Below are 27,296 nucleotides of genomic sequence, written 5' to 3'. Positions count from 1 at the left end.
CAGAGAGGCTGTTCAAGCCCTGGGCATATTCCAAAGGCTATCAGAGCCAGACTACTGGCACTGATACATACTAGGATGCATGGCCAGTTCAGTATCCTGCACATTCAGAAACAGTTCACACTGGACAAAATGACTTCATACAGAACTGATTTACTGTATTAAAGTGAGCATGTCAGAATTTTCTATCAGTCCAACAACCAGCAATTTCGGTTTTCAAACAATGAATTACCTGTAAGAAACCAAACCAAACCAACAGCACACAGTACTGACACTTCTGAAAGCTGAAAAATTGAACTTTTACTTAAGACGGGTGTTTGCAGCACTGTGTGTTGACAGGTTTTCTTGTTCTAGAACTGTGTAACCTGTAAAAATAATAATACAGGACTGCAGGTCAAAGTACTTGAGAGGAGGGATCCATATCATGACTCGGAAGGGCATTTTGGAATTACTCTGCTCTAGATTAATTAGAAATAGATGTCTTTCACAGTTATGAGGTATATTCAGACAAGGAATTATGCCCTTGGATCCTCCTAAAACTGCCCATGATACTTCAAAAATTCCAGATTCAACAGGTATTAGTATTCTTTACCAGATAATGAACAGGTAGACAGATGCATTATTCTGAGGAAATACACATTCAACTTAAGAGAAATGGATATGAACCTGCTTGCAATGTCAGTACATTTGATCTAGAAAACAGAAATAAAAAATTTAGGTAGATTCAGTAATAACAAACTGTAAATATAAATAAATTGGCAGAGCATGAGGAGCTCCCACAGCTGGAATCACATACTTGCTCACACTACTTTTTACCCCTTACAATTTGAATGCAAGAATGTTTCAATAATGAATTTGGTATGAAAGGAAAAGGGTGACAATAGAGGAAAAGAAATGCGATTAAATTATATTGGCAATGCTCCGATCACAGAGGCGAGCATAAGTTCTCATACCAACTGTAGGGTGCATAAATCTTTCCTTCAGGTTGTGGCCTGGCCTTGTGGGGCTCTTTAAGAGCTCTGATGCTGCAGTAGGCTGTGTGATGACAGCTCCGAGTAGGTGGACTGATGGGTTTTGTACACTACAGTGAAGGCTTTTTGTTTTCAAACTGCCATAGTCCCATTGCACTATACTTCATCAGCTTGACAAATATGAGAACCAGGCTATCTGTTTTAGGCAAAAGAAGGATAAAGAGTGAACTCTTCATGAAGAGTGTGTACATAGCCAAACAGACAAGATGAAACTGTAGCTGTTCTGAAAATGTCACAGTTGTGTGCAAGACATTTTTTTGCCTCACAAAGCAGCCTAAAGGCTCTCTCAGAAGCAACCAGACAGAAAATCCATGGATCTACTACCAAGCTGGTGGCAGGGAAAAGGGAGCTGTGAAGAGGGACAGTGACTTTACATTCTTCACTCCGAGATCAGGAGAAGCAGTACCAGAACTGTGGTGAGGTCCTTCCTTTCAAAGGACCCCTCCACCTGCATGTCACGCCTTGTGCAGGGTGCAATCCAACCACTCTGATCCCTAATGTTTACTGGGATCTTCTGGAATTGCTTAGAGGTAGGGGCTACTGTAGATAATTACTTTTCCTTAAAATGCACACGGACTGCACTCCCTGCACTGCGGATGGCACGTCAAAAATAAACCAAAGCAGAGGGAGATTTTTGGTATTGACATTGTCTGTTTCTTGTCACCCTTCGCACTGGGCCACGTGATATCTGTTGAAACTAAAGGATTCAACTTGCCATTGCACAGAGAAGGCAAACACATTCAGGACTAGTAATAACTGCTGGAGAGGTTAAAAAGGTGCAAGGTGATTTGCAAAACATACTTGTCTCCTTTACTCTTAGATATGCCAACCAGTTTCTCAATGCCGCCTGCGTCCCGTAAGGCCTTGGCATTCTCCATGTTTTTAGTGATGACTTCGTGCAGAGTGCAGCAAATGGCAGTCACGGTGTCATCAGACATGGCCTTGCTCGCTGAGCTGTTGCTGTTGTTAGCGCCTGGCAGTCGGTGGACCAGATCCCTCATGGCATACTTGCCTTTGTTGAAAGAAAACGAAGGGACAATTCAGAAGATACAGCAATAAAGGGTGAGGGAGAAGTACAGGGAAAACACGCAAGACTAATAGCACCATTTGCATCATTGCAGGTAATTTAATTGGATACTGATGTTAATTTGGAGCAAGTGATATTTACATTGTTTTTGTTTTGATTGCATGTTCAAGCATTTCACACATTACAGATTCTGTTAATACTTCCATACTGCATCAGAGACTTCGGATATGACCACATCACACCCGTAAGAGAACGGAACTGTGATGGTAAGGCCAAGTGTACGCACAAAGATAATCTGAATACCACAATTCACAGAACTTGGTAAGTCCTCACCAAACGTCTCACATGTTACCATAAATTGAATGTGCATCAATTGTTAAAACCACAGCAGTGAACGCAAACCCAGTGATGTTGTTATTTGTGAAAAGGTCTTCTCTGAAGACTTCTCCCCTGTACAAGGTTAATTCTAACCTACATGCAGCAATTTAAATGGGTTTAGTGGTGTTTCTTAGACTGCATTGCTCAAGAGGATGCCATCTTTTTCACACATCCTTAGTTGTATGCATGGTACTGGCCAAAAAAGGAGTCTTTCTAACATCTATTCCAATCTGGCATTTTGCAAGGATTTCCTGAATAAAACACTAACCTCCAGAACTTAAAATCTCCTCAAATGAAAAGAATTTTTGAAATGGTCACATCAAACATTTAAATAAAAAGAAATTCTGTATATTATGTTTGGGCTTGATGATCTTTTCAACCTAAGTGATTCTAAGATTATTATAATTTTTTTCATGCTTAAATAAATAGATTTCCTTTTCAAAATTGTACCTAAAAGTCATGCAGGGCTTGTGAAAATAATAAAAAATCAGCTTCTGAGAATATATATGGCAGGATTAGCAGCACAGATACACCAGATATATGGCAGCACAGATACACCAGAAGCCTCACATCAGTTCTAGAAGATTGCTATTATGGTGACTGCTCAATCCTTCAATGTGATAAAGAGAAGATCAGAGAAGGTGAAGGCCTGATGGAATTATTACTGAGGTCAGTGAAACAACTCTGAATCACCTTCAGTGCAGATGTGCTAAGAATTTGCATACAGCAATCACCAAGAGTGTGTCATGAAGGATGAAAAGGACAGGAAAATTGGGAAATATAAACATAATTAGTAATCTAATCTACATTACATTTTGTGAATGATCAGGTATGATTATTGTATACAATATGGTAATTTAATCAGATTTTTTTGATAACTTAAAAATGTTTACGCATAGTGTTTATGCATACTTATTAAAAATCTTATTTCTGAATTCATAAATTCAGTTGTTTGTATCTATATTTGAAAGCAGAGGCAAGAGGAAAATCTTATCTTTTAACTATCAGACATTGAATCATTTTTATTTCTCACAGTTTTGCCTGATGTGGTGGAACAATCAGTCATTTGAACAGAATATTCATAATACATATAAAAACTTAAATCTCTGTACTGAACTGTTAAAGATTATCAAATAGATTTTTGTGGTAATGTGAAGTGTTAGAAAATACTCAGTCTATATTATGTAAAAACATTCCTGATTATAAAAAGCATTAGACTGTGTACAAAATGTGTACAGCAGGATTTGAATCTTTCCAGTGTGCTGCAATACAAATACAAATCCTGTCCTCAAACATTTTTATTTCTTTGAACTTAATATTTAATTTACTTGCACTGTAATGATTTTAAGCAATATTATTAATATCAGATGTAGAACAGTTGTTAGCACTTCTTTCTCCTTCAGAAATGATTTGTTTGAGCAAACTGAAAATCTTCTTTTTCCCCACACATTTATGAAACGAACTGCAGAAACGTCTGAAATGCTATTTTCACCTGCATCTGTCTGTTCTTGTGCAACATGAACACATTAATAGCTGTATATCACTTACAGTGAGTACTTCAGTTTGCAACACATATCAAATTAAGCTGGTGTTTCAAAAAATAAACTATCATTTAATGTATCTTTTACTCCTCTAGTGCAGTGTCTGCCACTGGTTGAGAGTAAGTACAAGTAGATAAATCAGATCAGTGAGACTTTTCTGCTTTACTCTGTGCACATATCCAGACTAGACCAATATTCCTTTTTCTTTTTGGACCTCACTTAAATTGCAAGAGAGCATCTCAGCACCTCAGTCCTCTAGTGGAAGCAGTTCATGATGATAATTTCATTAGCAGCCAAAGATTACATCCCAGAACAGTGGATGTAAGGAAATCTGGATGGCTGCCCCAAGCAGATTTCTTTCCTGGAACTGGTCTAGTATTCCAGGCAGTAGTATTCACACCAGTACACATGCCTAGACATGCAAGATGGTTCTTACAACAAATAAAGGCTTTGGAGCTATCAGGGAAAGCTCAGTTAGAAAACTTTAACAGACACAATCAAGCAGGTTATAAGCATTCTGGAAATTCCAATGTTCAGCAGTTCTAACATTTCTGCTGTGCGCACCCTTCAGTAAGGCATGAGAAGAATAAGTCAGTATTAAATACTTCAAAACAATAAAACAGGCTTTTTAAACATAATGAGTAACAGTGGGATAGTACAGCATTCCTTATTCTGAGCAGTTGTAGCAATTCTAGCCCAATATTACCATTCAATTCTTAATCAGAAGCATATTTAAAGTAAAATATATTCTGAGTGGGTTTGGTAGGGTTTTTAAATTGTTTTCCCCTTCCTTCCCCCCCAAGAATTGCATTGAATTTAGCCTTTGGATAGCAAGTACCAGAAGACTCACATTTTATAGATCTAAAATCTAGTCACTGTATTTCATCTGTGGCAGCTGTGCAAGCTGGTGCCCAGTTTGGAGACCTCCCTACCAGAACCTGTAATGCCAATGCCAGCCCCCCTGCCAGGAGCTGCCTGTTGGGGATACAGGCCTCCCTCCTCTCCCTGCCCCGTCCCCAGGAGGCAGCAAAAGGCAGAACTGCTGCTTCCAAAAAAGCTGCTCACCCATGTGGGTAAAGCAACTGACTACAATCCAGCAGGCATCATGGTCAAGGACACCAAAATGTCCTTCCAGAGGTTCACCACACACAGGTGGCACATGAGCTGGAAGAAGGAGGGCGTGGCTGAGCTACAGAGTTGATCCCAGTCACTGTTAACGTCGGTCTTAGAACCTATTAAGGAGTGTAACTGTTAGCCCATTTTCTGTGGTTTAAGTACTTCAAACACTGTGTTAGCTATGTGAAAATGTACTGAAAAAGCAGGGAATTTGCTTTAATACAGAATTAAGCCATGGAATTTGAAAGTCAAGTATATATAAAGTACATTCTTTATATTGCAAGAAGTTTTTCTAAAACTACACATATAGTTAGTTAATAAATCACTGTAGGACATGCACAGAAAAAAAACCCCGTTACTTATTGGTTAATTTCTCTTATATCAGTTATTCTCCTACTTCTTTACTACAGACATGAAGAAGAGTCATGTTTTCTACCACCAGCTATAGAAGAAACCTCACTCTACAGTGGTGTGAATGTGAAGTCCTCCCACAGGTATTGTTGCACCAGCCCAACACCCAACACAACTGCGATCCCTGACTTCTGCACTGGTGTGCGTTACATTCTGCAGAGCATTTGCACTTAGAATTTTGTTTGTCTGTGTTAGGAGCCTCTTCTGAAAGCAGACTGAAATGTGTAATGGAAACCAGTGTTGGAATGTCAGCGAAATGTTATCTAGCACTACCATTATCTAGCACCACTAGTAGGAGAGCTGGGCAATTCAGCTTGCAATACAAGAAGCCTCCCTGAATGGAAGAAGTGAGAACTGATGGGGATGCTGGGAAGAGAGGCGGATGTGTGTGAGGATTATATTAAAATTAAATAGCCTTGTTAATTTTCATTAGGGTCCATGCAGAACTACTTTAATCTACAAACAAATTGATTTTTTAAATTTATTTTTTGTAGTTGAACAACATTACACACTGTAAGATCCAAAACTGATTTGAAGCTTTTAAAGAGGATTTACATAATATGATTAAACATAGCCAACAGCTCAACAAGGAAAAAAGAAAACGTACTTAGTTGTCCAATTTTACTCTTAAAGGAAGGAAGAAAGACATAAAATAGACATAATAGGAAAGGGGTTATCTTGTGGGTGCTTGGAAGAGCATTTTTCTGATACTATACATTTAAAAGTTATTTTTCTAAGATTAGACATGCATCATTTTCATATTAAGAAGGTGATTCATCTAGCACCATCTACTAAGTCTTTGACTGTAAGAGGATAGCATCTGCTTATTATTTCAACAATGAAGATTTAATGTCTTTTCCTTTGCATGATAAAAGCCTCAGCACCTTAATACCTGCCTCCATTACTTAATTCAGGAAAATTTTCACATCAGAGGATCAAATAACTGTCCTAAGAATGATTCTGCCTTCAGAGCCAAACAGCACAGCAAACTATTCTTCTGGTAGATTAAACCAGAGCAAAATCATCACAGATAAGGTTCTACTTCTGGAAATACTTTCCTACTATTGCCTTGAGACAAATTCGCTGCTGTTGTAACATTGTTGAAACCACTTCCATTTTCACTCATCTCTGAATAATGTCTTTGACACATTGGCAAATTTATTAAATAGTTGTGACATGGTTCCTAGTTTGAGAGTACAAGATTAGGAAAATTGACCTATTAAAGAAACAAGACACCCCAAACAGATATTAATTCCAACAAAGACCCCTGTCCTAGAGATAGATCTTTTTCTATAAAAGTAATTGTTCACTATTCCTCCCCTCCAAAGATATCCATTAATTCATATAATGTAGCTAGCTAATATAAAAATGGCAAAATGCCACCATACTTTGTTGTAAAGGCGCAGATATCCTATCCCAGAACTACTGGTGGCTGTATGTCAGAATATATCTGAATTTTCTTCTCTTCATACTAACATGTGCACTCCACTTAGACTTACGTGGTTTTGGGCATTTTCACCACCCCTGTGTTTTTAATACTACTCAACTTCAGTGTTTCACAGACTTATGGAAAGAATATGACTGGGAGAGCTTTTATTATTACTTTCAATCATTACTTAAGAAATATGCCAAAACTGCCAACCTAATTTTTATGGAACTGATTTTGGTCTTAAGTCAGTGTATTATTCAACTGGTAGTCTAATAAATTAGAGCGTATTCATCACATCTCAGCAGTGGCAAAAACACAGCTATATTTGATGATTCATTCCTGCACTATGCTTTCCCTGTCAGATACCACTGTTCTAAGTGTAATATATTACCATTACTGGCACCTGTGTAGCACCTGGAACTCCCTCAGAGTCCAGCTGTCAGTGATCCAGAGGAACCCTGTGCATACTCTGAACACTGGAAATTTTCTAGTACATACTGAGATGCAAGAGGGGGTGTAAGAGTCCATAAAAAAAGAATGATTATGCTTATTGCAATATGTAGCAGACTCTGGACTTGGACAAGACAAGTTATAGTGTAGGCATCAGAGCAGCAGTCAACCTCATGACATTTCGGAGGGTAAAGGTGTGTTAATTTGCATAAGGAGATTTTCTATCACCAGTGAAAGACTCAAGGGAGAAAACTACCCTGAATTTTAAAGACAAAATAGGCTAAGAGATAAGAAATGCTGTCATACTGGGTCTTAGAGCCAAACACGTGCTTTTTTTTGGGGCAGAGTTGGAAGTAAGCCCAAAAAGATGAAGCAGGGTAATGTCAGAGCTGCTGAGCCAGGAGTAAAGGCAGCAGATGGAAGGAGACACAAACCTGTATCTTTGAAAGCAAAAAAGACTGAGGTTGAGAGACACTTGACCCACTGAGCAAATGATTACTCCTCAGACTTTGGGGAGCAGCAGGAAAAGTGAGTGAAGAGTAAGAAAAAATCCACCTTATGAAGCAATGTTGGTTTATAAAGGTTTGTAACCTTTTGAAAGAAGGTTTATAAAAGAAGACAGAGCAGCACAATCTGAAATAAGGGTCATCAGCCAGCACAGAGTTTAATGCCCTCTCACTCACCACTAAATGACATGACTCCAGACAGGCTTTCCACTGCAACCACCAACCAGTGACTTTGCTCTCCACCCGACTCTGTAAGACAGTCTGTGGCAGTGCCTGCTGCAGGGCACCTTGCATGTGAGGGACTGCAAGTCCCAGTTTTCATACAGCAATCCTCTCTTCCCTCTCTCTGGGGCCACTCATTTGACATGACTCCAGCTGTGGACAGAGCAGGTTTATGATACTGCACGGTGATGTCCACTGTCAAACCCCCATGGCCTGGCCTGTGCTGGCTCATGGTCTGTGATGCTGCTCATCACAACACATCTGTTTCGTATTCCTAGGACCACTGTGCATGAATTGTTACTGGAAGAAGAAAGTGGAAAAACCCTGGAGCAGTAGGACTGAAAAGCATGCACTCCACCACTTCTAGCAAATGTCAGAGAATGGATGATTCTGGATCATTTTGAGATGGAAGTGTAAAAAACCAAACCATTTTCAGGTAAATAGTGGGAAATTTATGTGTCCAAATAGATGGGGGCAGTGTGGTTTCAAATTCCCTTGGATACTTGAGATACCTGCACAGTTAGTAGACCTATGGAAGACACACAGGCTTCTGGAAAAGCACAGGTAAACAAAATTGGATACTCTTTGGTCCTTAAAGTTTAATGCTTATCTCTAGGCACCTAGATATCATTCTCAATGTTTGGCCAAAAATGTTGATTAGGTACTCAGGTTCTTTTAATTCTTATGTTAGTGACATGCACAAACATTTGTAACCTCTGGCACTTCAAAATAAATACATATTGCACTACATAATGGGAATTGACTATAGTACTGCAATTATCCCTATCCAAAGAAACTATCACTTCAGCTCAATCATTTATAAAGGAAAGAGTGATGAGTTAACTTAAACTGGTTTTAGTAAGCAGCTTGAGCCTTATGGGCTGGAAGCCACTGTTTTAGCTGCTTCACATTAGGCATAACTTGCCAATTAAGCTGGGATAATGAGTACCTTGAGCTAGAGAACAATACCAGATATAATTTCCTTGCATTTTTTTTAAATTTAAATTTTAAGAGTCTGAAGAGATACATTATTATTTGAGAATAAAGAAAGAATAAAAACCACTACACACACCTGCCCTCCTGTGCCCCCAAGGATCCAGGTGCACTCTGCTGATGGCTGCTGAGACTGAACAAAGAATCAGGTGGAGGTCTCAGACTCCCTTTTCACTTCAGATAAATGATACACATTTTCAGTTTTTCACCATCTCTGATGACGGGCAGCAAGATTTCCAGACATAAGATTGGTATTTGGTATGGACCACAACAAAGAGAAACAGTATCTTCCCAGATGCATTATATGTGATGTGTCAGTCATTGGTTTTCTTTTTTAAAATCTTTTTTATCAAGAAGAAATTCAGCCATCAGCAGTGTAGCATATAAAGCCCTACAGGGAGCAGGAATAGTATTCTTTTACAGTTTTAGGGAACAAACCCTCAAACTACCGCAGAGTGATGAAAGCATGTAGAACACCAATAACTGCGTGGCAATGTCAGTTGAGATTTGCTTGTAAAAGAATCAAATATCTAAAAGGGTAACCAATATAGAAGCTTTTATCTTTTGAAAAAGATTAAAGATGTTAGTTCTACATTTTGCAAAAGGTACGAGGAGAACAAGGAATGACAAAGGGCACATCCACAACAAGGATGAAAGAGCAGCATGTATAGAAACTATTAGCATTGCACAAAGACAAAAGAGAAGCATTTTGGTATTTTGAACCTGAACATGCCATGGGAAATCACAACTGGGTGCAGTGCAATCACCACTTTTCAGCAATATGCTTTCTCAGACCCTTCACAGATTTTCTTTCCTGTAACAGCATTTTCACCCAGTAACCAGCTTCTCTGAAACTTCTCTTTCTGCTCCCATACACATAACTTTTCCATTTTGTATGTTTCCTGCCTCCCTCTGGCTGACTACTTTTCTTGTGTTCAACTCATCTTCCCAGGGCTACCCCCTCTCCCCTCTACTACGTGACTAATAACTTTTCTTCCTTGAGCTGCATCCCCTTGACCCTTTGGCTCTTAACTGTGAAGTTTTCATCATCCTTTGCCATGTCTTGTAAATCTCTGCAGCTGCCTTGTTTGCCAAGCTTTTCCAGCCTCTCCTCATTTTGCTTTAAATGCCTACACTTTGATGGTCAGCTAGATGTTGCTTTTGTCACACCCCAGCATTCCCAGTCCCACCCCAACCCACCACAGACTCACGCTTTTTAATGTTCTGAATTAAAGGATATTTTAGCTTGTTTGCAAGCACAGATTTTAGACTCAAAAGTACCAGTGTCTTTAAACACTATTGCTCTTGTACTACTCTTGTTGTCTCTCTTGTATATCTCAATTCCACAGGCAGCTACTTAATCTGCTGTTACTTCTAATACTGATTTTACTCCTTTCTCAATGGCACCCCACATTCTGGTTGTCTCTCACACAGTGAGACCACAGATATTCACACTTTATACCAGCAGTTATTGTAAAAACTACAGATTGAAGAATTCTCAGGGTTCTTTGGCTTACCATAACCTGCTGATTCACATTCTAATATGTGCTTTAAAGGCTAGATGCATGTCTGCACTTTGCATGCAGAAGCACCTCAGCTGGCTCTACCAGAGGTAATGCCAAAGGTCGAGCACTCCATTGAGACCCTGCTGAACATCTCTGCTTCTTCCATCTTTGCTGCTGTCCTTTTGGCAGTTTTCATGGGATGCATGCTGCCTGCCATGTGGATTTCTGGAGAAACCAGATGTCCTTCAGGGGCGTAAATGTCTGCAGCAAAACAGCCAGAAGACTAATCCTGAAATGGATTTATGTGTACCATGGCCAAATGGATTTTCTGTTTCATAACAACACCTCTCACCCAGCACACTGGATGGCTTCTGCTCTGAATGTTCACTCATGTATCAGCAATCCTCCCTCTCTCATGCTGGAGAAGCGAAGCAACCATCAAACACAACCCAACTCAAGGGTGTGCTCTCTGACTTGCAATCTGGTTTATGAAGATGAATTTGGGAAGAAGTGCAAGCATTAATTTGTTGACTGTCTCACCCATGCTGGGACTATAAAAATGAGTCAGTTCAAGTTCAGCATGACCTGTCTAATTATCTGCTGACCTGGTATGCCAAACAACTGCTGGGTCCACAGAAGGAGAAAAATATCCACTAATAAGATTCTATTTGTCACCCTCAGCAGTGAAAAAAGCAGCATTTTTTAAGGCAATCAGAGGTATTGCTACTGTTCTGCTGCTTCTGCTCTCTTGGCCAGAAAAAAGGATTTGAGTGGTGGCTTTGGCTGTCTCCCTTGAAGACTTAGCTCTGGAGAGCTGTCTGAGAACAAAAATGACAACCTCAGGCTTAATTGTTGTTGGATCTAAGGAATTTATTCTTGCATGTTTGTGTTTTATATCCAGAATGGATGGAGTCCATGTGTGCAATAACTCAAATAATTTCCTTTGTAATTAATTTTGATTGCATTTCCTGCCAGGTATACAAACTAGAAAATGCGTGGAAAGGAGCTGTGAGCCTACCTATTGATTCAGGTAGTGCAAATATATCCAATTAACCAGCTCCTTTACACGCCAACAGAGCTATTTCTTGTTTAGACTGCACTGTCATCTTTCCTTTCATCTTTCCACTAGCCCAAGGTAAAAAAGATTCTGCAAGGGAAGTGATTCCTCAGTTTAATTGCTGCAGGCTAAGTTTTCTGATTACTGGAGCTGGTTTTAGTCCCTTGCTATGCTCTTCCCTGCTCCCTGAAGAGAACAGAGCTTTTGGAAAGCTGAATTTTTAAAAAAAATATAGTCATTTAATTAATGCAATGATTAATCAGTGATGCTAAAATGCTTTGAAGAGGAAAAGTACTATGTGAGAGTTGAGTGGAATTTTAGTTTTATCTGCATTATTTTCAGAGATAGGATAATATTTTGTTAATAGTCTGATTCAAGGGACTTCAAATTAGGGCATAATGAAGAAATAAAAATGTTATCTATTTTTGGAAAAGTAAGTTTAGGCTTCCAGATCTATAGCCTGATCCAACATCCATTGAAATTAATGAGCCTGTCTACCAACGTTAAAAGGTATGAAATTGGATGCAGAAAAAAATAGCTTTTTTTTTCCACTTTGGTTTCTATTTTGTGTCCAAAACAGAGCAAGATTCTGACAGGGGTAGGCAGAGGAAATTGCAACTAGACATTATCCTGTTTTAAGTGTCCATGAAGGAATTGCAATTTATTTGCTGCTCTTTTCTGCTTCTTTACTTGTGCTAGGATATTGCCTGAAACTCAAGAAGAAATTTGTTCCCGTGGTATGGTCTGAAAGACTGATTGTTTTTGCATGCTTTTATATACAATGCCATGGTGAAAACATGAAGATTCTTTTACTTCACATTAAGAGAAATAAAAGAGATCCTCATGATCTTCTCTGTTATTAAAGGTTAAATAAAAAGCATAGATGCAAATGTATTAGCTCAATAAATAAAAATCTTGGTAAAGTGGTAGTGTCTTTTGAGAGCAACTCTTCCAACAGACATCAAAACCACTTCAAGTCATACTGCAATGTTCATCTATTTTGTAATTACTTCAGTGTTCAAATATTTCTTAAGTCATCACCATGAAAAAGCTACATGGAATAGTTAGGATAATTAATCGTGATGGCATAACAAATTATGTATCAGCATTTCACATTGCTTTATTGTACACCATAAAATAAAATAATTTATATTTCAGCTACAAAATACAGGAGGTTAGTTTCTAAGGCTCAGTGAAATCATACACTAACTTTACAGATTTCAGCGGCTGGGAGAAGGACATAAGGGAAAAGAACAAGTAACAAACAGCATCAGAAAAAGTGATGGGTGTTTAAAAATTATTTTTTAAAACTTTAAAGACAATTAATCCATGAATGGCTAAGAATATAATACACTATTTGATTTTTTTTCCCTGCGATTTGCAATTGTTAGCAAATACCTCATGGAAACAGTGTTCATCTGTTGAACTACTAATGTGTCACTATAACTAAACCAGACCATCCAAAGGTCTGCTGGGGTAATGAAGCTGTAAATACATTTATTAGAAACAGGGCCTCTCACATTACTCATGTAGGAAGTAGACATGTAGTTGGTTCTACAGGTATTTTTTAGAGGTCAATTAATTTTACAAATATTACTAATGTTGTGACTCAGTTAAATTCCTGTTCCCTACAGTGTTTTACAGCCACTGGAAAAGAGCAAACTATATTGTAGTTCTGTATTTTAAATCACCTAAAGCTACTGCAAATTTAAGTACAGTAAGTGAATACAGTAATTATGTGAGAAAGGATATGTACAATGCAAAGTCAAAGTAGCTTCTGTGTTCTCATAGGAAGGCCAAAAATGCATCCAATAACCTTCTTTAACAAATGAGCAGTATATTATTGTTTTGACTACAACACTAATAATTCTTACATTTCTCATAAAAAAGTTTCTCAGCTCTTCTAAGGTATACAGCTCATTATTAGTTGTGTTTAAAGAAATTGTGTCAAACAAATCCTAGTCCCAAATGATCCATCAGAGAACAGATCTACTGGAGCACAGTTCTGTTTGTGCTTTCTCAGGAGGTGGGAGTCAAACAGTTCATAATGTGACTTGCCTTTGGGTTGTGCTACTGCTGATCCTTTCAAAGTAACAGCTCCAGGCGTCACCTTCAGGCTAGGAGCTGATCAAGCCTTCTCTCTAGTGGCCCACAAAGAAACCTTGCCTCCAGACAGTCATTTGAGGTTGCTCAGTGTCATTAAACTGTTGCTTTTTTAACCCAAGTCACAGCTGCTCACCTACAGCTCAGTAACACATGGCAGGAGGATTCTCAGGACTGTGTACCTACTCAGTTTCCTTTTCCTACCTCCATGGAGATGCAGTTGGCCAATGGCAAGAGTCAGAGAGTTAAACTTGTTATGCTGGGCTTCATCTCCTTCTTAGAGATAGGCTGGAGACCAGCTTAAGGCAAAGCCCAAAACCTCCTAGATCCTTCAAGTTCACTGGCTTCTGCAACATTGGCTGACCTCAGTTACTTCCAAAGAGAGGGGGAGAATTGGGCAAAAATTGCAAAAGACTTCTTCCCCCTCCAGATTTATGGAAAAGACAAATCTGGCACAGAGCAGCTGGCTCCCAGGCTCCAGTGACTTATTTTAAATTATCAGAGTGCTCTGAAAGACTAGGGAGGAGTCAGAGTAAAAATTTTACATGAACCCAGCAGCCTTGCTACTTCCCTGAGATGTGACAGAATATAAACTACACTCTGCATTGCAGGGGAGGGATGGGAGATGAGGCTTGGAGTGCTGGAAAAGATTTGACATAACAAAAACACAAAAACAAGGCTGAAAAAGAAATGCTCTCAGCTAAATGAAACAGGTAACAGGTCAGATGCAATGCTGACCTCCTAATCACAGGAGATTCAGGGGACAATATTACCAAAGGTAAAATATTTCTTGATAGACTGCTCCTCTGAAAACCGTAAGTCTGCAGAATGTCATGTTCCCTTTGTGAGAGCAACCTTTGTTGTCAGTGTCACCTTGAAAAACTTTATACACAAATATATGACTTTGCATATTCTCATGCTAATAAAAGCATTTTCCCCTAATTAAAATTAGCACTGATGATTTGCTAAAATAATCCTGAGTTATAAAATCCAAATAATGTATAAAACATATCACTTTAAGAGCACCCTGAGTAGCACACAATCTGATCCTGTAACTTTTCTCCTGAGAGGAGTAAGTAATGAGATAATTTATTTCTCTCATACTGCACATTAGATCCACCAAACAGCAGGTGAACTCTGAACACCACCATGGCACATTCTTTTGGTACACAGAGCTTATGCTGCAAAATCTGTAAATCTGGACTAGGAGCATTTTTATCTTTCTTAAGGTTGCAGAGAACTTCTCAGAAGAAAAGGTTACAGCCTGTACCTTGAAAAAAATACAGGAAGAGCCATAAAACAGCAGGGTCACTCACTGATTAAATAATTGTCTAAGCTCCCTATGTTAGAAAGATCAGCCCATCTCTGTATTCCCCAAAGGACTAAGTGTGTAAAACTGAAATGCAACCACAAATGAATGAGGCCCCTAGCATAGTCATTGGCCCCTAGGAGGCCCCTAACATAGCTTGATTGTGGACCTTGATACTTCTAGCAAAAATTAAATAAATATTTATGCAAATAATTTCCTTACAGATTATAGAACAGTTGAGGTTGCCAGGGTTCTCTAGAGATAACCTAGTTTAACCCCTCTGTTCAATGTAGGTTCAGCTTAATGTTCTCTTATACTCAGATGGAATTTCCTGTATTTCAATTTGTGCTGATGAACTCTTGTCCTGACAGCATCAAACCAAGAAGAGTCTGGTTCTGTCCTCTTTACACCTGCCTATCAGGCATTTAAACATTGTATAAGATCTCACTGAGCCTCCTCTTCTTTGGGCGGAACAGTCCCTGCTCCTTGAGCCTCTCCTCACAGGAGAGATGCTCCAGGCCCATAATTATCCTTAGGGCCCTTTACTGAACTTCCTCCAGTATGTCTGTGTCTCTCCTGCACTGCTGAGCCCCAGAACTGGACTTGGTGCTCCATGTGTGGTCTCACCAGTGCTGAGCTGAGGGGCATGGTCACCTTCACTGACCTGCTGCTAACACTCCTGACAGCCCAGGGGCTGCTGGCCCACTTTGCTGCTGGGGTGTGCTGCTGACTCCAGGACTTTTTTAGATTTGTCTTGACAATGAAAGTGATGGCAGCATAGTGGGTACAGCAAACACAAGAGCACACTTTTGAAGCCCTTACCCAACTCTGGCCACTAACACAAAGCCTGTGTAACCTGACCTAAAAACCTTACCCCAGCACCCTTCACTAAACCCTAACCCCAAGCTCTATCACAAAGGCCAAAAACCAAACCTGAAACCCTTTATTTTATCCCTACCCCACATCCTTGTTCTGATGGCAGCCCTAATCTGCAGTCCCTAGCCCTAATCCTAATCCTCACTGTGACTCCACCTACAACCTACAACCTACAATTGCTTACTAAAAACTCTTCATGGAACCCCAAACCTTGACCCAAAGCCATTCTGTCACTCTAAAGGCTAATCCCTCTCCCCAAAAGGCAGGCTCAACCCCCAGCCCTAGACCTATGCAGATTCCCAAAGCCTCCGCCCTCCTTCTTCACCCCGGACATTCAGCCTCTCTTCTGACCCCAGCTCTCAGGTGCCAGTGCCCAGGAGGTGGGAGATGAGCGAGGTCAAGGAGGACAGAATGCTTCAGCTGGATCCCTGGGGGTCCTCATGCCTCAGCACTTGAATAGGCAGGACCTGGAGGCTGGCATGTGAAGCTCACACAAAGGGTGTGGGAGAGCTGGGCCAGCAAGGAAGGGTTGCTTTTGTGGCTGTCAGTGCGCTTTGGGTGTTAGACCATGCTTGTTAAGCCTTTACACAAACTCTGACCACTAACCCCAAACCTGACTCCTACCTCTCCCCCACCTCCTACCCCAATACCAAACTCTAAACCTTGACCCCAACAGCACAAATGACTTCTGAAACCCAAGACCAAGTAAGCTGGTAAAAGTAGAAAACAAGCTGACACAAATGTTTATAATTGCCAAAAAAGAAACCAGTTTTTTTGGCATGATCTTGCTCTCATAAAGCTGAGCAGAAGCAATGAGATAAGGCTTCATTTATCACTGTCTCAAGCAAACATTAGTCTTCACTATGTGAGAAAATTAAAGATTTTACTCCTGTTAGCCCTGCTTTTCCTGCAGCTCAAGCTGGTTCCCAGCTTGATTTAGCAGAAACACCCAAGTAAAATTTCTGCCTATGAATCAAATATGATGCAATGCACTAGGCAAGTGGCAGTGGTCTTCCCTTTAACAATTATGCTAAATACTCCATTAAAATGGCACCATTAAGCTAAATGGACCTTAAATATCATAGTGCTACTCCCCAAAAAATCCACTCAGATGAAATGAAACTTTTGTGAAAAACATGAGGGAAAGAGAATATTAGAATTGGCATATCAGCTTTTGAGTGAGACACAGTTAACAGCAATATTGTGCAGCCACACATTCATTTAAACAAGAGCTCCTTATCTAATATAAACAGCAATACAAAGCACATTTGCAGTCACGTTGCATCAAATTTATAGCACACAAAACATACTGAAAAGATTCTTTAAAGATCATTAATATAAAGCACTCTCTTACCAATTATGAGATATTCTACTGGGTAGCTCTTAGCTTCCAGATTTATCCACACACATATCCTTATCTTTGAAAATATCTGAAATACATCCTTAGTTCATATTTATTTCAAACATTAAAAGTAAATATACTGAAGAATATCTTGGAACCTGGCCCACTTTTGAGCTACGAAATCCTCTTCTGAAAGCAAATTAAAGTAGATAGATCTGTCATTTATGTTCAAGTTCTCTTTATCCTGGAATTACTTCTCCTTTCAGAGACTGAATCTGATAATGCTGTTCTTATAATTCATAGAAGTATTTTACTTTATGTAGATACACATGAAAAAATGCATTTATTAATATCAAGTAAATTTAAAAATTATATGTAGAACCAGAATAACTGAGGTTGGAAAGGACATTGGGAGCTTGTCTAACCTAACCTCCCTGCCCACAAGAAATGCAAAACCAATGCAATGCAAAACTATCATGAGACAACTGCAGATCAATAGAAAAGTGTTAAAAAAATACATGTATTATATCTCATATAGTTGACATAACACAATAGATGGCACCTAATAGCCCCTCTGCTGCTCTCCTGTCAAAAAGATTATTATTCATAATGGAAGAAACATTTAAATACAATGAATGTGTCTGTTCCTGTGTGCACATTTGTTTAGTCTCTTCTCCCAGTACAAATTTTAACTACATAAAGATGACAATGGACTGCATTCTTTTTGATATGAATATATTCTGGGATATGAAGGCAGCAAGAGTATGCAAGAAAGATTAAGTAATACAGAGGAGAAAATATGTATTTATTGGCAGAATGGAGATGGAAACTAAGATGGAACTGGTGCAAATAGGATGAAAAAATATTCACATGGTGCTACTCAGAACAGGTACTAATGGTTCATCAATGAAATATAAGCATTTATCAAAAGAATTTGGTAGAAAATGTATGAATTAATTTCTGTAGACAATCTTCTATCCTGGATCTATGTCCATCCTGTGTGACTGTCTGTTGTATGGATAGAAACAAGGACAGAGGGTGAAAAATGTTTAAGGACTGGTTTAGATTTCAGTTATCTTGATTTTGCAAGATGGAATTCATTAAAGTCAAATGGATAATATTATTACACAGAAGCAGGAGACCATTATCTGCAGAAATACAGAATGAAGAACAATTTACTGAGTAGCAATTCTGGAAGAAAGGATCAGGAAGCCAGAGAAGATCATAAGATAGGCATGTGTTACAAGATGGGTTGCTGTGACAAAGACAGCTAGTTATTCAGGAGTGTATTACCAACTATTCCTGGCAGAACATACAGATGGTATGTTCCTCTGTGCAGAGCTTATGGAGAAATACCACAATTCAATGGCAGACTTCAGGAAACACAGGGACCAACCAGAATAAGTCCAAATGAAAGCAACAAGAGTAGCTAGGAAGACAGACTGAACTGACTGCCATCTCAGCTTTGACTAGGTATTCAGCTACTTTACACCTTCAACCAGCAAACAAGGAACAATGCTGTGTTCTTTATTGTAATGTACTGCAGTGGCACCATTCTTACTCAGGGTCTTCCTGCACAACATACATAGCAGAGGAGGCTGCTACTGGAGACTGCAGGTCACCAAGAGATGGCAGAAAAAGCAGAGGCCCTGTACATATGGCCTCACTGCATGTTTAGGATGAGGTCTCCATATGATCTACTTAAAGAACTGGAACAAAGGAAGTTGCAAGTCAAGCGTCCAAAATGGGAAGAAAGAACTGGCTCATATGGAAAACATTGCTTGCTTGCAAGCTGCACTTACTGGCCTTGAAATAGAGTGGTTCACCTTATATGTGAGGTCTATCTCAGTTTCCCATTTTTTATTTACTGAACTAACTTTATATTTATAAAGGATCAATTAGGACTGAGAAACAGTTTCCTTTAGTGAGATAGTCTGGATCCCCAGACTATCCCCTTCCCTTCCAAGAAGGGACTTGTTCTGACAGGTTTTGGGGTCACAGTACATCAGGCACAGCAGCACTGATTTCAGGAATATTAATCCATGAGACCATGACATTACTGAGGGCCTAAGAAGCATTTTACTTTTCTCTTTGACTAAAAAACTGGAAAGGTTGTTTTTTGCAGACTTTGAAACAGATTTCTTGCTCTAGTCCATCTGGAATATACCCTGTGGTACAAAAATACTACCACCAGACCCTAAAGAGCTGAACACACCACCATAGCTGTTAAATACACCTCTTGCTGTGCTGCAACAGTGTGTCTGTGGTCTTCCTTCTCATCCTTGAGTGCTGAAGGGCTTATAGGAATGGCTTTAGGAACAGCATTAACATTATTGGGTTGATACTTAGGATTGTTGAACCTGTTCACTGAAGGTATTGTAGCCATTCCACTGTCAAACTTGGGAAGCTGCAATAAGCTGAAACAGCTTAGTGGGAATTGGGTTGGGGAGAACTGAGAGATTTTGATGGTGACTGTGATTTATGTTGAACTTCTTTTGTCAAGAGATTGTGTTTGGGTTTAGGACTTCCAAACTTGTGCTCAAAGGGCCTTGCAGCACTGGGTAAGGTTTTATTGTAAAGCAGTTGTAAGAAGGAGTGAGTGTTTTCTGAATCTGTTAGTTCCTTTAACAGGGCCTTTGTCAGGGAGCTTTTCTGAGGATAAGAAGTGAACCGCACCATGTCCTCTCCAGAGGATCTGAAAATTGCTGGCTTATTCTGAGGTGGAGGAGGGTCAGGCACAGAGCTAACTTCAGAAAGTGGAGGCTTGTAATGTGCTGGAAGAGACAGGACAGGACTATCAATTGACTGAGGTTGTGTATGCAGTATGTTGAAAGAGTGAAAGGTGGAGCTGTAGCTTGATGGATTGGTTCATAGCGTTTTTTACTGACAGGCCTATCAACTGATTCAGAATCTGTTATTTCCCTATAGAATAACTGGTGAATCTCAGCTGATTCTGCAAATGAATTGGTTTAGTGGGCTCAGACTGATGGCTGGCAGGAACCTGCACACAGCTTATTTTCAAAACTCCTGCAGTCAAAATATGATATCTGGTTTTGATAACACTCTGTATCTTCTTCAGGATCATAATGGCTTGAGACTTTTGCTTGAAGTCTCTGTGGTTCAGGGCCCTGTAAATACATTCCTTAGATGAAATACCCTTTTAGCTTGTGAATGAGTGCAATACTTGTTGGATGATAATATGATCTTGCAAAAGGAATGAACTGTTTAACTTCCTGGTATTTTGAAGAAAGGGAAAAAAAGAGATCCAAGGCAAAAACCTAGATGAAAAATGGCAGATTCACAACATGAATAGGTCTCAGAATATTTTCCTTACATTTTCTAACTGCACAATTCCATGAGTACATTTGAACCACCATCCTCCTTTTCTTGCTTGTTGCTGTCTGCTCCCTTTCTTTTAGAATCATACAAAACAGAATGCTGAGACATCTTATCTTCCTCCACTCCTCTTTATAATCCAGGGAATATTCTTCTTCTTTGTTCACAGCCTTCAGGTGACTTGGCTCCTGGGCCAGCTGCTGCCATGGCCAGATGGCCAAGTGCCTACTCTGGCTCACCCATCCTGCAAAAGTTATGCACACACACTAATGGGCCAATATTCAAAAGCACTGCTCTTTCCAGGAAGATTAGGGTGTGAACAGCTCACCTTGGATGCTTTCTCCTGGATTCCCACTGCAATCTAATCCAGGCTGTGCCCCAGGACTGGTTAAAAAGCCCATGCCATCCTAACTTTCAAATTAGTACCACTGCTTCTGGAAGTACTTCCATCATTTTATAATAATGATGTGCTTTTTAGAATTCCTTTTAGTGGGTGATGTCTAGACATTTTCTGCACAATCATTGTCTCTCACAATGACAAAGCCACACGTGATTATTCACTCACGGTTACAGAAACCAAGGCAAGATAGGCCAAAGTCCAACTCAAGAAGCCACCTAAGACTTAGAGTTTTGCTGCTCAGGAATGATTGAAGCAAATGAATTCTTCCAGCTTCAAGATGAGGTTTTTTAGTATTTGCTTTGTAAATAATTTCATTCTCTTTCTTTGGTGGCAACTCTACAACTAATCTCTAGCCAAAGGGCTCTAAAGTGCAGCTTGTTATTAATATTGCCAGACAAATAGTTACTGATCTCTTAAGTTTTAAGTAGATTTTAGAATAAAATGGGGAAGGAAAGAGACAACATTTAATTTTCATGAGAATGTGGGAAGGGTTACAGTGAAGCTAATCTCTGACTTTTAATCGATTTTTGTATTGTTTGAAGATTGAACTAGAGGTGCAGTTCTTTTCTCTCTCTCTTTTAATAACTTTGCCTCAGCTTTGAAGTTTCTGTAAGCTGAGCACAGCTTATCAGAAAAGTCCTAGTGAATGAAAGATGCTTGAACAGGGCTACAACTGAACGAGATGAATTTCAGTCTCCCTAGGAAGAAGCTGAGCCTTTCAGTATAAGGTATATACATATTCAATCCCAAGGCAGAAGAATGGATTTAACTACAGTGGATAATGCACAAAAATCCACCCTCAGAACACCCTGTCTCAAAGGCTTTGCTTGTGATGTACTTGGTATTTCAGATTGTTAGTGGCTCACAAGAGAGAAGGAGACATGGCCTTTTCTTTGGGGCTTGATTTAGACATTGTGGTACAGAATCGTACAGCAGAGGATAACACCTCTAGCTGATGAAGATTTAATACCAATGTAGAGAAATTATACATGCCAGCTTCCCAGCCTGCCTGATACCATTATATTCCAAAGGACCCTGCTTTTGTCTGTCCAAGGAACACAGCTTCTCTGTTTTCCTATTCTAATTTTCCAGTAAGACATGAAGGAATTCCCAAAACTGGTTGTTTTGTTTTGTTTCATTTTGTTTTGGGAGGGATGGAAGGAGGGAGGGAGGAAAGATGGGGGAGGGCGGGCTTTTAGTAAAGCAACAGTTTACAGTAATGCAATAATATTAAGATAGGCTTCATGGTGGCTGGATTCTAACAAAATAAAACATCTCTCAGGCTGTGGGCAGACCTCCAGTATGTGAAAATTTATCATTTTGAGCCTCATAAGCACTAGTGGGGCAAGTCAGAGTTTTTCACATCTCAGGTTGGCTGCTCATCTGACTCATTTGAGTTTGTTGTGTTTAATGAAATTAGTCTGCAAGAGGAAACAGTAATCCTTTTGCTCCCCCAGTTCATTCTGACAGATTAGTCAGGCAGTGCTGACTCAATGTAGTTGTGATGTGCTAATGAGGGGCTGAATAGAACCCAGAAGCAGGAGGATATTCTGTCACTGACTGGGTCACGGTGAATTACCACGGGTTAGCTTAGGGAACTGTAGTTTCTTAAACAGGCTAACTCAATCAGCTGAGAACCTATAATTTTCAGAGTGAAAAGAAATTCCACTATGAAAAAAATGAACTGTATTATATAATATATTTAACATTAATTTATTTATATTAAATATACTTAATGGTGAAGTACAGTATTTTCAAAGGATCAAAGTGAATTAACCTGCTTCCAACTCTGATTTTCATAATAAACTGTTAGTTCCTTAAAACAGTCCATTTAATGCCTATGTTATGACTGAAAACAGAAATTCAGTTCTTATTTTACCATCAGGCACCTAAGAATTTTACCCAGATGTTATTAACATGGTAAGAATCACTTGTACTTTCCCTTTACTCTCCTATTTAATTAATTGATTTAAAGTAGACTTGAACATTGTTTGGCATTGTATGGTGATTAGTACCTATGCAGCCTACTCACTCTATCTTAATAATGCTGCTTTGCTACTCTGAGTTGAATCCTGCTTCTCAGGAACTTGATGGAAAAATTCCTTCTAGCTCCCATGAGATGATTAAGCTGACAGCAACAAGATTTTCTTCTAGCTGCTGCAATTGTATGCCATAATACAATGTGTGTTTTACATGAAGGGAGTAATTTTCTATGTGCACGTGTACTCCTTAGCACAGCTTCTCTTCCTCTTTGGTGCAGCTTAAAGGCTGGAAGAGAACCTACCTAAATATATATGAACATACACTACCACATACATACATATATAGCGCTGCAGTGTGTATATATTAATATAAATAAAGATTAGGTTAAAGGAACTCTACATCAATTTAATATGCGGATACTTTTGCAGATGATATTAAGAGGTGAATTTGAATAAAGTTATTTTAAATGACAGAATAAAAATGCTTTTGTACATAAGAGTGTTCTGATTACGTTTCTTACAACCATTTTTTTCCATGAGTTTGAAATAATTTAAAATTCATGTTATTGCTGCATAATGGAATTATGTATCACATCAGAATCTATTAGTCTACATGTGGTTAGTTTAATAATAGGCACCACTGTTGAAGACTAGAGAAATTACATTTAGTTCCACTGATTTGAAAGTAAACAATTCCAAAGACAAATGTTAGGAAAAGGTTTTTCACCTAGAGGGTGGTTGGACACTGGAATAAGCTCCCCAGGGAAGTGGTCACAGCACCAAGCCTGACAGAATTCAAGAAGGGTTTGGACAATGCTCTCAGGCACATGGTGTCTCATGGGGATCATCCTCTTCAGGGCCAAGAGTTGGACTTGATGATCCTTGCACGTCTCTTCTAACTTAGGGTATTCTATGACATTCCACAGTATTTCCTTTTTAAAATCTGCAAGTACAGTGCCTTACTAAAAATGCAACAAATGGAGCTACTACTACAATTCCCTCTGGTAAATAAAGCAAACTTCTGTGTTTGAGTGAATTTAGTTAAAATTATCCTATTATGGCCCTGATTCCACAATAAGATGGTTATTCCCTGAAGCTTATACACTGTCACACTGAATCTGTGGTTTAAAATTCGGTGAACCTTGTCCTGAAGTAACTTAAGTATCTGCAATGATGTCACTGAGGTTAAAGACATTTAAATTGCATTTATCCACTTCTAATTTAGGAATTAGAGACTTTACACTGCTTGAAATAACAAATGTGGCAGTTTACCCTTTCTCCATCTAGTGTCCTTACTGAGATTTTGACCAGATAAGTAGATGATATGGTGGGCAGAAAACTGGTTGGACAAAGGGCTTCATTGCCAGTATGAAACCCAGCGGGCAGATGGTTACTTAGAGGTGCCCCGTAGGTGGTGGTACTGGGGGCAAGACTGTTTCACATCTTCATTAACAGCCTGAAGGACTGGACAGAAAGAAAGACTGTGGACCATGTGATGCTGGGAGAACTAGTCAATACACTGAAGGGCAGGACTGCTATTCAGATGGACAGCTGAACAGCAAACTCAAAGTTCAACAAAGGCAAATGCACTCAAGATTAAACAAGCCCCTGTACCAGCACACAGATGGGTGCCAACTGGTTAGAAAGCAATTTTTAAAGAAAAAAAACCTGAAACCTAGAAGTGCTGGTAGACAAGTTGAGCATGAATCCAGAATGTGCCCTTGCAGTGCAGAAGGCCAATGACATCCTGGGCTTTATTACATGGAGTCTAGACAACCCAACAAAAATATGATTCTTCCTCTCACTCAAAAAGTTCTGCATCTGCACTACACCTAGAGTGCCACATGCAGTTTTTTTCTGCCCAGTACAAAAAGGCATTGCAAAATACTGGAACAAGTTCAGTGGAGCACCACAAAGACAGCTGGGGACTGGAACACATGGCAGACAATAATTGCATCATCTGGGCCTTAAAGGAAGGTTATGGAGAGATCTTGTTATTGTTTACTTCTACGTAATGGAATGGTGTGGAGAAGATGGGGTCAGGATCATCTTAACGAGTTCCACAGTCTAAGAAAAAGAAGCAAAAGACATGCTGGAATACAGGAAATTCCATCTGATAAAGGAAGACTAATTTTGCTATGGTGGTGGTCAAACAACAGAAGAGGTTGCCCAGGAAGGTTGAGGAATCTCCATCTCATCTGCTGGATAAAGTTTGAAGCAACTTTCTGTTACTGAACCAGCTTGACTTCTGGAGGCCCCTTCCAAGCCAAACAGATCCAGTAATACCAAATTTTGTCTTTATTGCACTTGCAGACTGAAGCCTTCCCTACAACCTGAAAAATTTACTTTATTTTTAGGTATATTTTCCAAAGTTACCCAGTTAACCTAATTTTTAGGCTTATATGGACTAAAGGAAGTAAACTGGCACAATATCCTCTAGTGACCAAAGGAATTTCATAGTATTTGTATCCCAGACTGTTAGCAATTACTTAACAACTGAGACCATAAAGACAAGCAATTTTGAAATTCATTATTGTTTCCTTCCCTGCACATTTATCAAGGTTTATAAACCATCAGCAAGGTAGGTTTAATTTCTATTTCTTTTTGTAAGGTAGGGCTTGTCAATCTACTGACAATTCTCAAAACTATCTCTCTAAAGGTGTCTCTCTGATTATGTTTACTTGAAATCTTCATTCTGGAATATTGGAGCAATTGTATCAATTATTTAGTTCATTTTTTCAAACAATAAAGGCCTTCAATTTTAAGTGCTAACAACATGCTGTTTTCTTTTGTCCTAACCTGGTCTTTCAAACTGCACTACTCATATTACACATCAACACAAAAAGCATGGATTTAAGCATTAATGCATTTAATACTTTCTTAGGTAAATTCCTGAAGTCCAATCTATCATTATAAAATATCTTACATTATACATATATAAAATTGCTAAATCTAGGGGGTAGTCATTGAATTTTTTTCACATTCACACAACCTCTTGCGTAACACAGCCACAAGAGGAAGCAAAAGAAAATGGAAAACATAGTAACATAGAAGATTGTATCAGTAATACCAGATTTCAAGTAATTTTATAGAGATGCCATGGAGAGATCAACGGGGCTTTGAAGCTGATTCTGAAGGTTCTCTAGGCTTTCCTTGGGAGCAAAACTACATTTCTTTACTTTTGTTTAATTGAGCCCATCGAGATATTAAGTAGAAGAATCACAGTCTTACCTTATGGAATTATGATAATAAGGCCCCTCAGCAAATTGATTATTCCCTCACTTATCTCAGATGATGAGAATTTGTTACCCTTTTAATATTTTGTAACTGTGTATTACAAAACTGCTGCTGTTCAATTCCACCAGTTACAGGCATGAAACAGAAGATTTTGATTTTGTAAAATACTGCTTGTTAAATAGGGGTGGAAGTGGATTTTTTCTAAGACTTATTTAACCAATAAAAAAAAGAGCCCATAAATGACCAGAAACCTAAGATATAGTGACAGTGCTAGCAGCCAGTCCCAGACAGTGCCTTCTGAGAGGCTACATGCGCATAAAGGTAAAATATTCATAGGAAACACAAGCATTCCTTTGCAAAGGCTGCAGCAAAAGACCATTATTCTGCTTTCTGTAATTAGGAGTATATTTGAAGTTTTACTAGTATTACCTGAAACAAGGGCCTTTAACACTGAAACTCATAATAAATGATGGAAACAACCAGGGTATGACTTGGCTCTTACAAGCGAAAACATCCTACATCGAAGTACTTAATGAAGACAAATTAAACTGTCAGAAAACCGAAGCCTCTGAAGACGGCATGCAGAAGCCAACAAGTGTTGTGACTGACTGCCTTTTTTATATCCATCAAAGACTTAACCAACACATGTTCACAGGTATTTTGGCAAAGACTTAACCAACACATGTTCACAGGTATTTTGGCACAGAGTGCATATAACCCACCAAAGCTACCATCACCTTCTGCCCATACTGGGCAAGTGCTACGAACCAGAATATTGTGCAAGCACCTAATGGTCAGGAATAGAAAGAATAACTAAATTCAAATTAACTGCACTGAGATTTAGTTAAAATGCCAGTTGTAAGAATCCAGACATTCATAATCTTTCCTAATCCTGCATTCTTTGAACACTAACTCTCTGGTATCTTCTATCTTTGCTGTTGTCTGAGTTTCAGTCAAGGACAGAGTTAATTTTCTGAGTAGCTGTGATGGGGCAGAGCCTGGAGCTTTGTAGGTGTGGCCAAGATATGGTGTTATTAAGCACTATCAC

At 39.1% G+C, this 27,296-nt stretch overlaps 1 protein-coding gene across 5 annotated transcripts in view; it reads right to left on the bottom strand.

Annotated features, from left to right (window-relative positions):
- The window catches only part of CTNND2 (catenin delta 2), a 637,790-nt gene that overhangs the window by 34,312 nt on the left and 576,182 nt on the right, over positions 1-27,296 (bottom strand). For all 5 annotated transcript variants that reach the window (XM_066559759.1, XM_066559767.1, XM_066559780.1 and 2 more), the window contains one exon: positions 1,830-2,040. In XM_066559759.1, coding sequence (XP_066415856.1) covers positions 1,830-2,040 — 211 coding nt within the window. The remainder of the gene's footprint in view (positions 1-1,829; positions 2,041-27,296) is intronic.

The sequence above is a fragment of the Molothrus aeneus genome, chromosome 1, assembly GCF_037042795.1.
Source record: "Molothrus aeneus isolate 106 chromosome 1, BPBGC_Maene_1.0, whole genome shotgun sequence".
Classification (NCBI taxonomy): Eukaryota; Metazoa; Chordata; class Aves; order Passeriformes; family Icteridae; genus Molothrus; species Molothrus aeneus.
The sequence above is the reverse complement of the archived record's forward strand: the minus strand, read 5'-3'. Positions and strand labels throughout refer to the sequence as shown.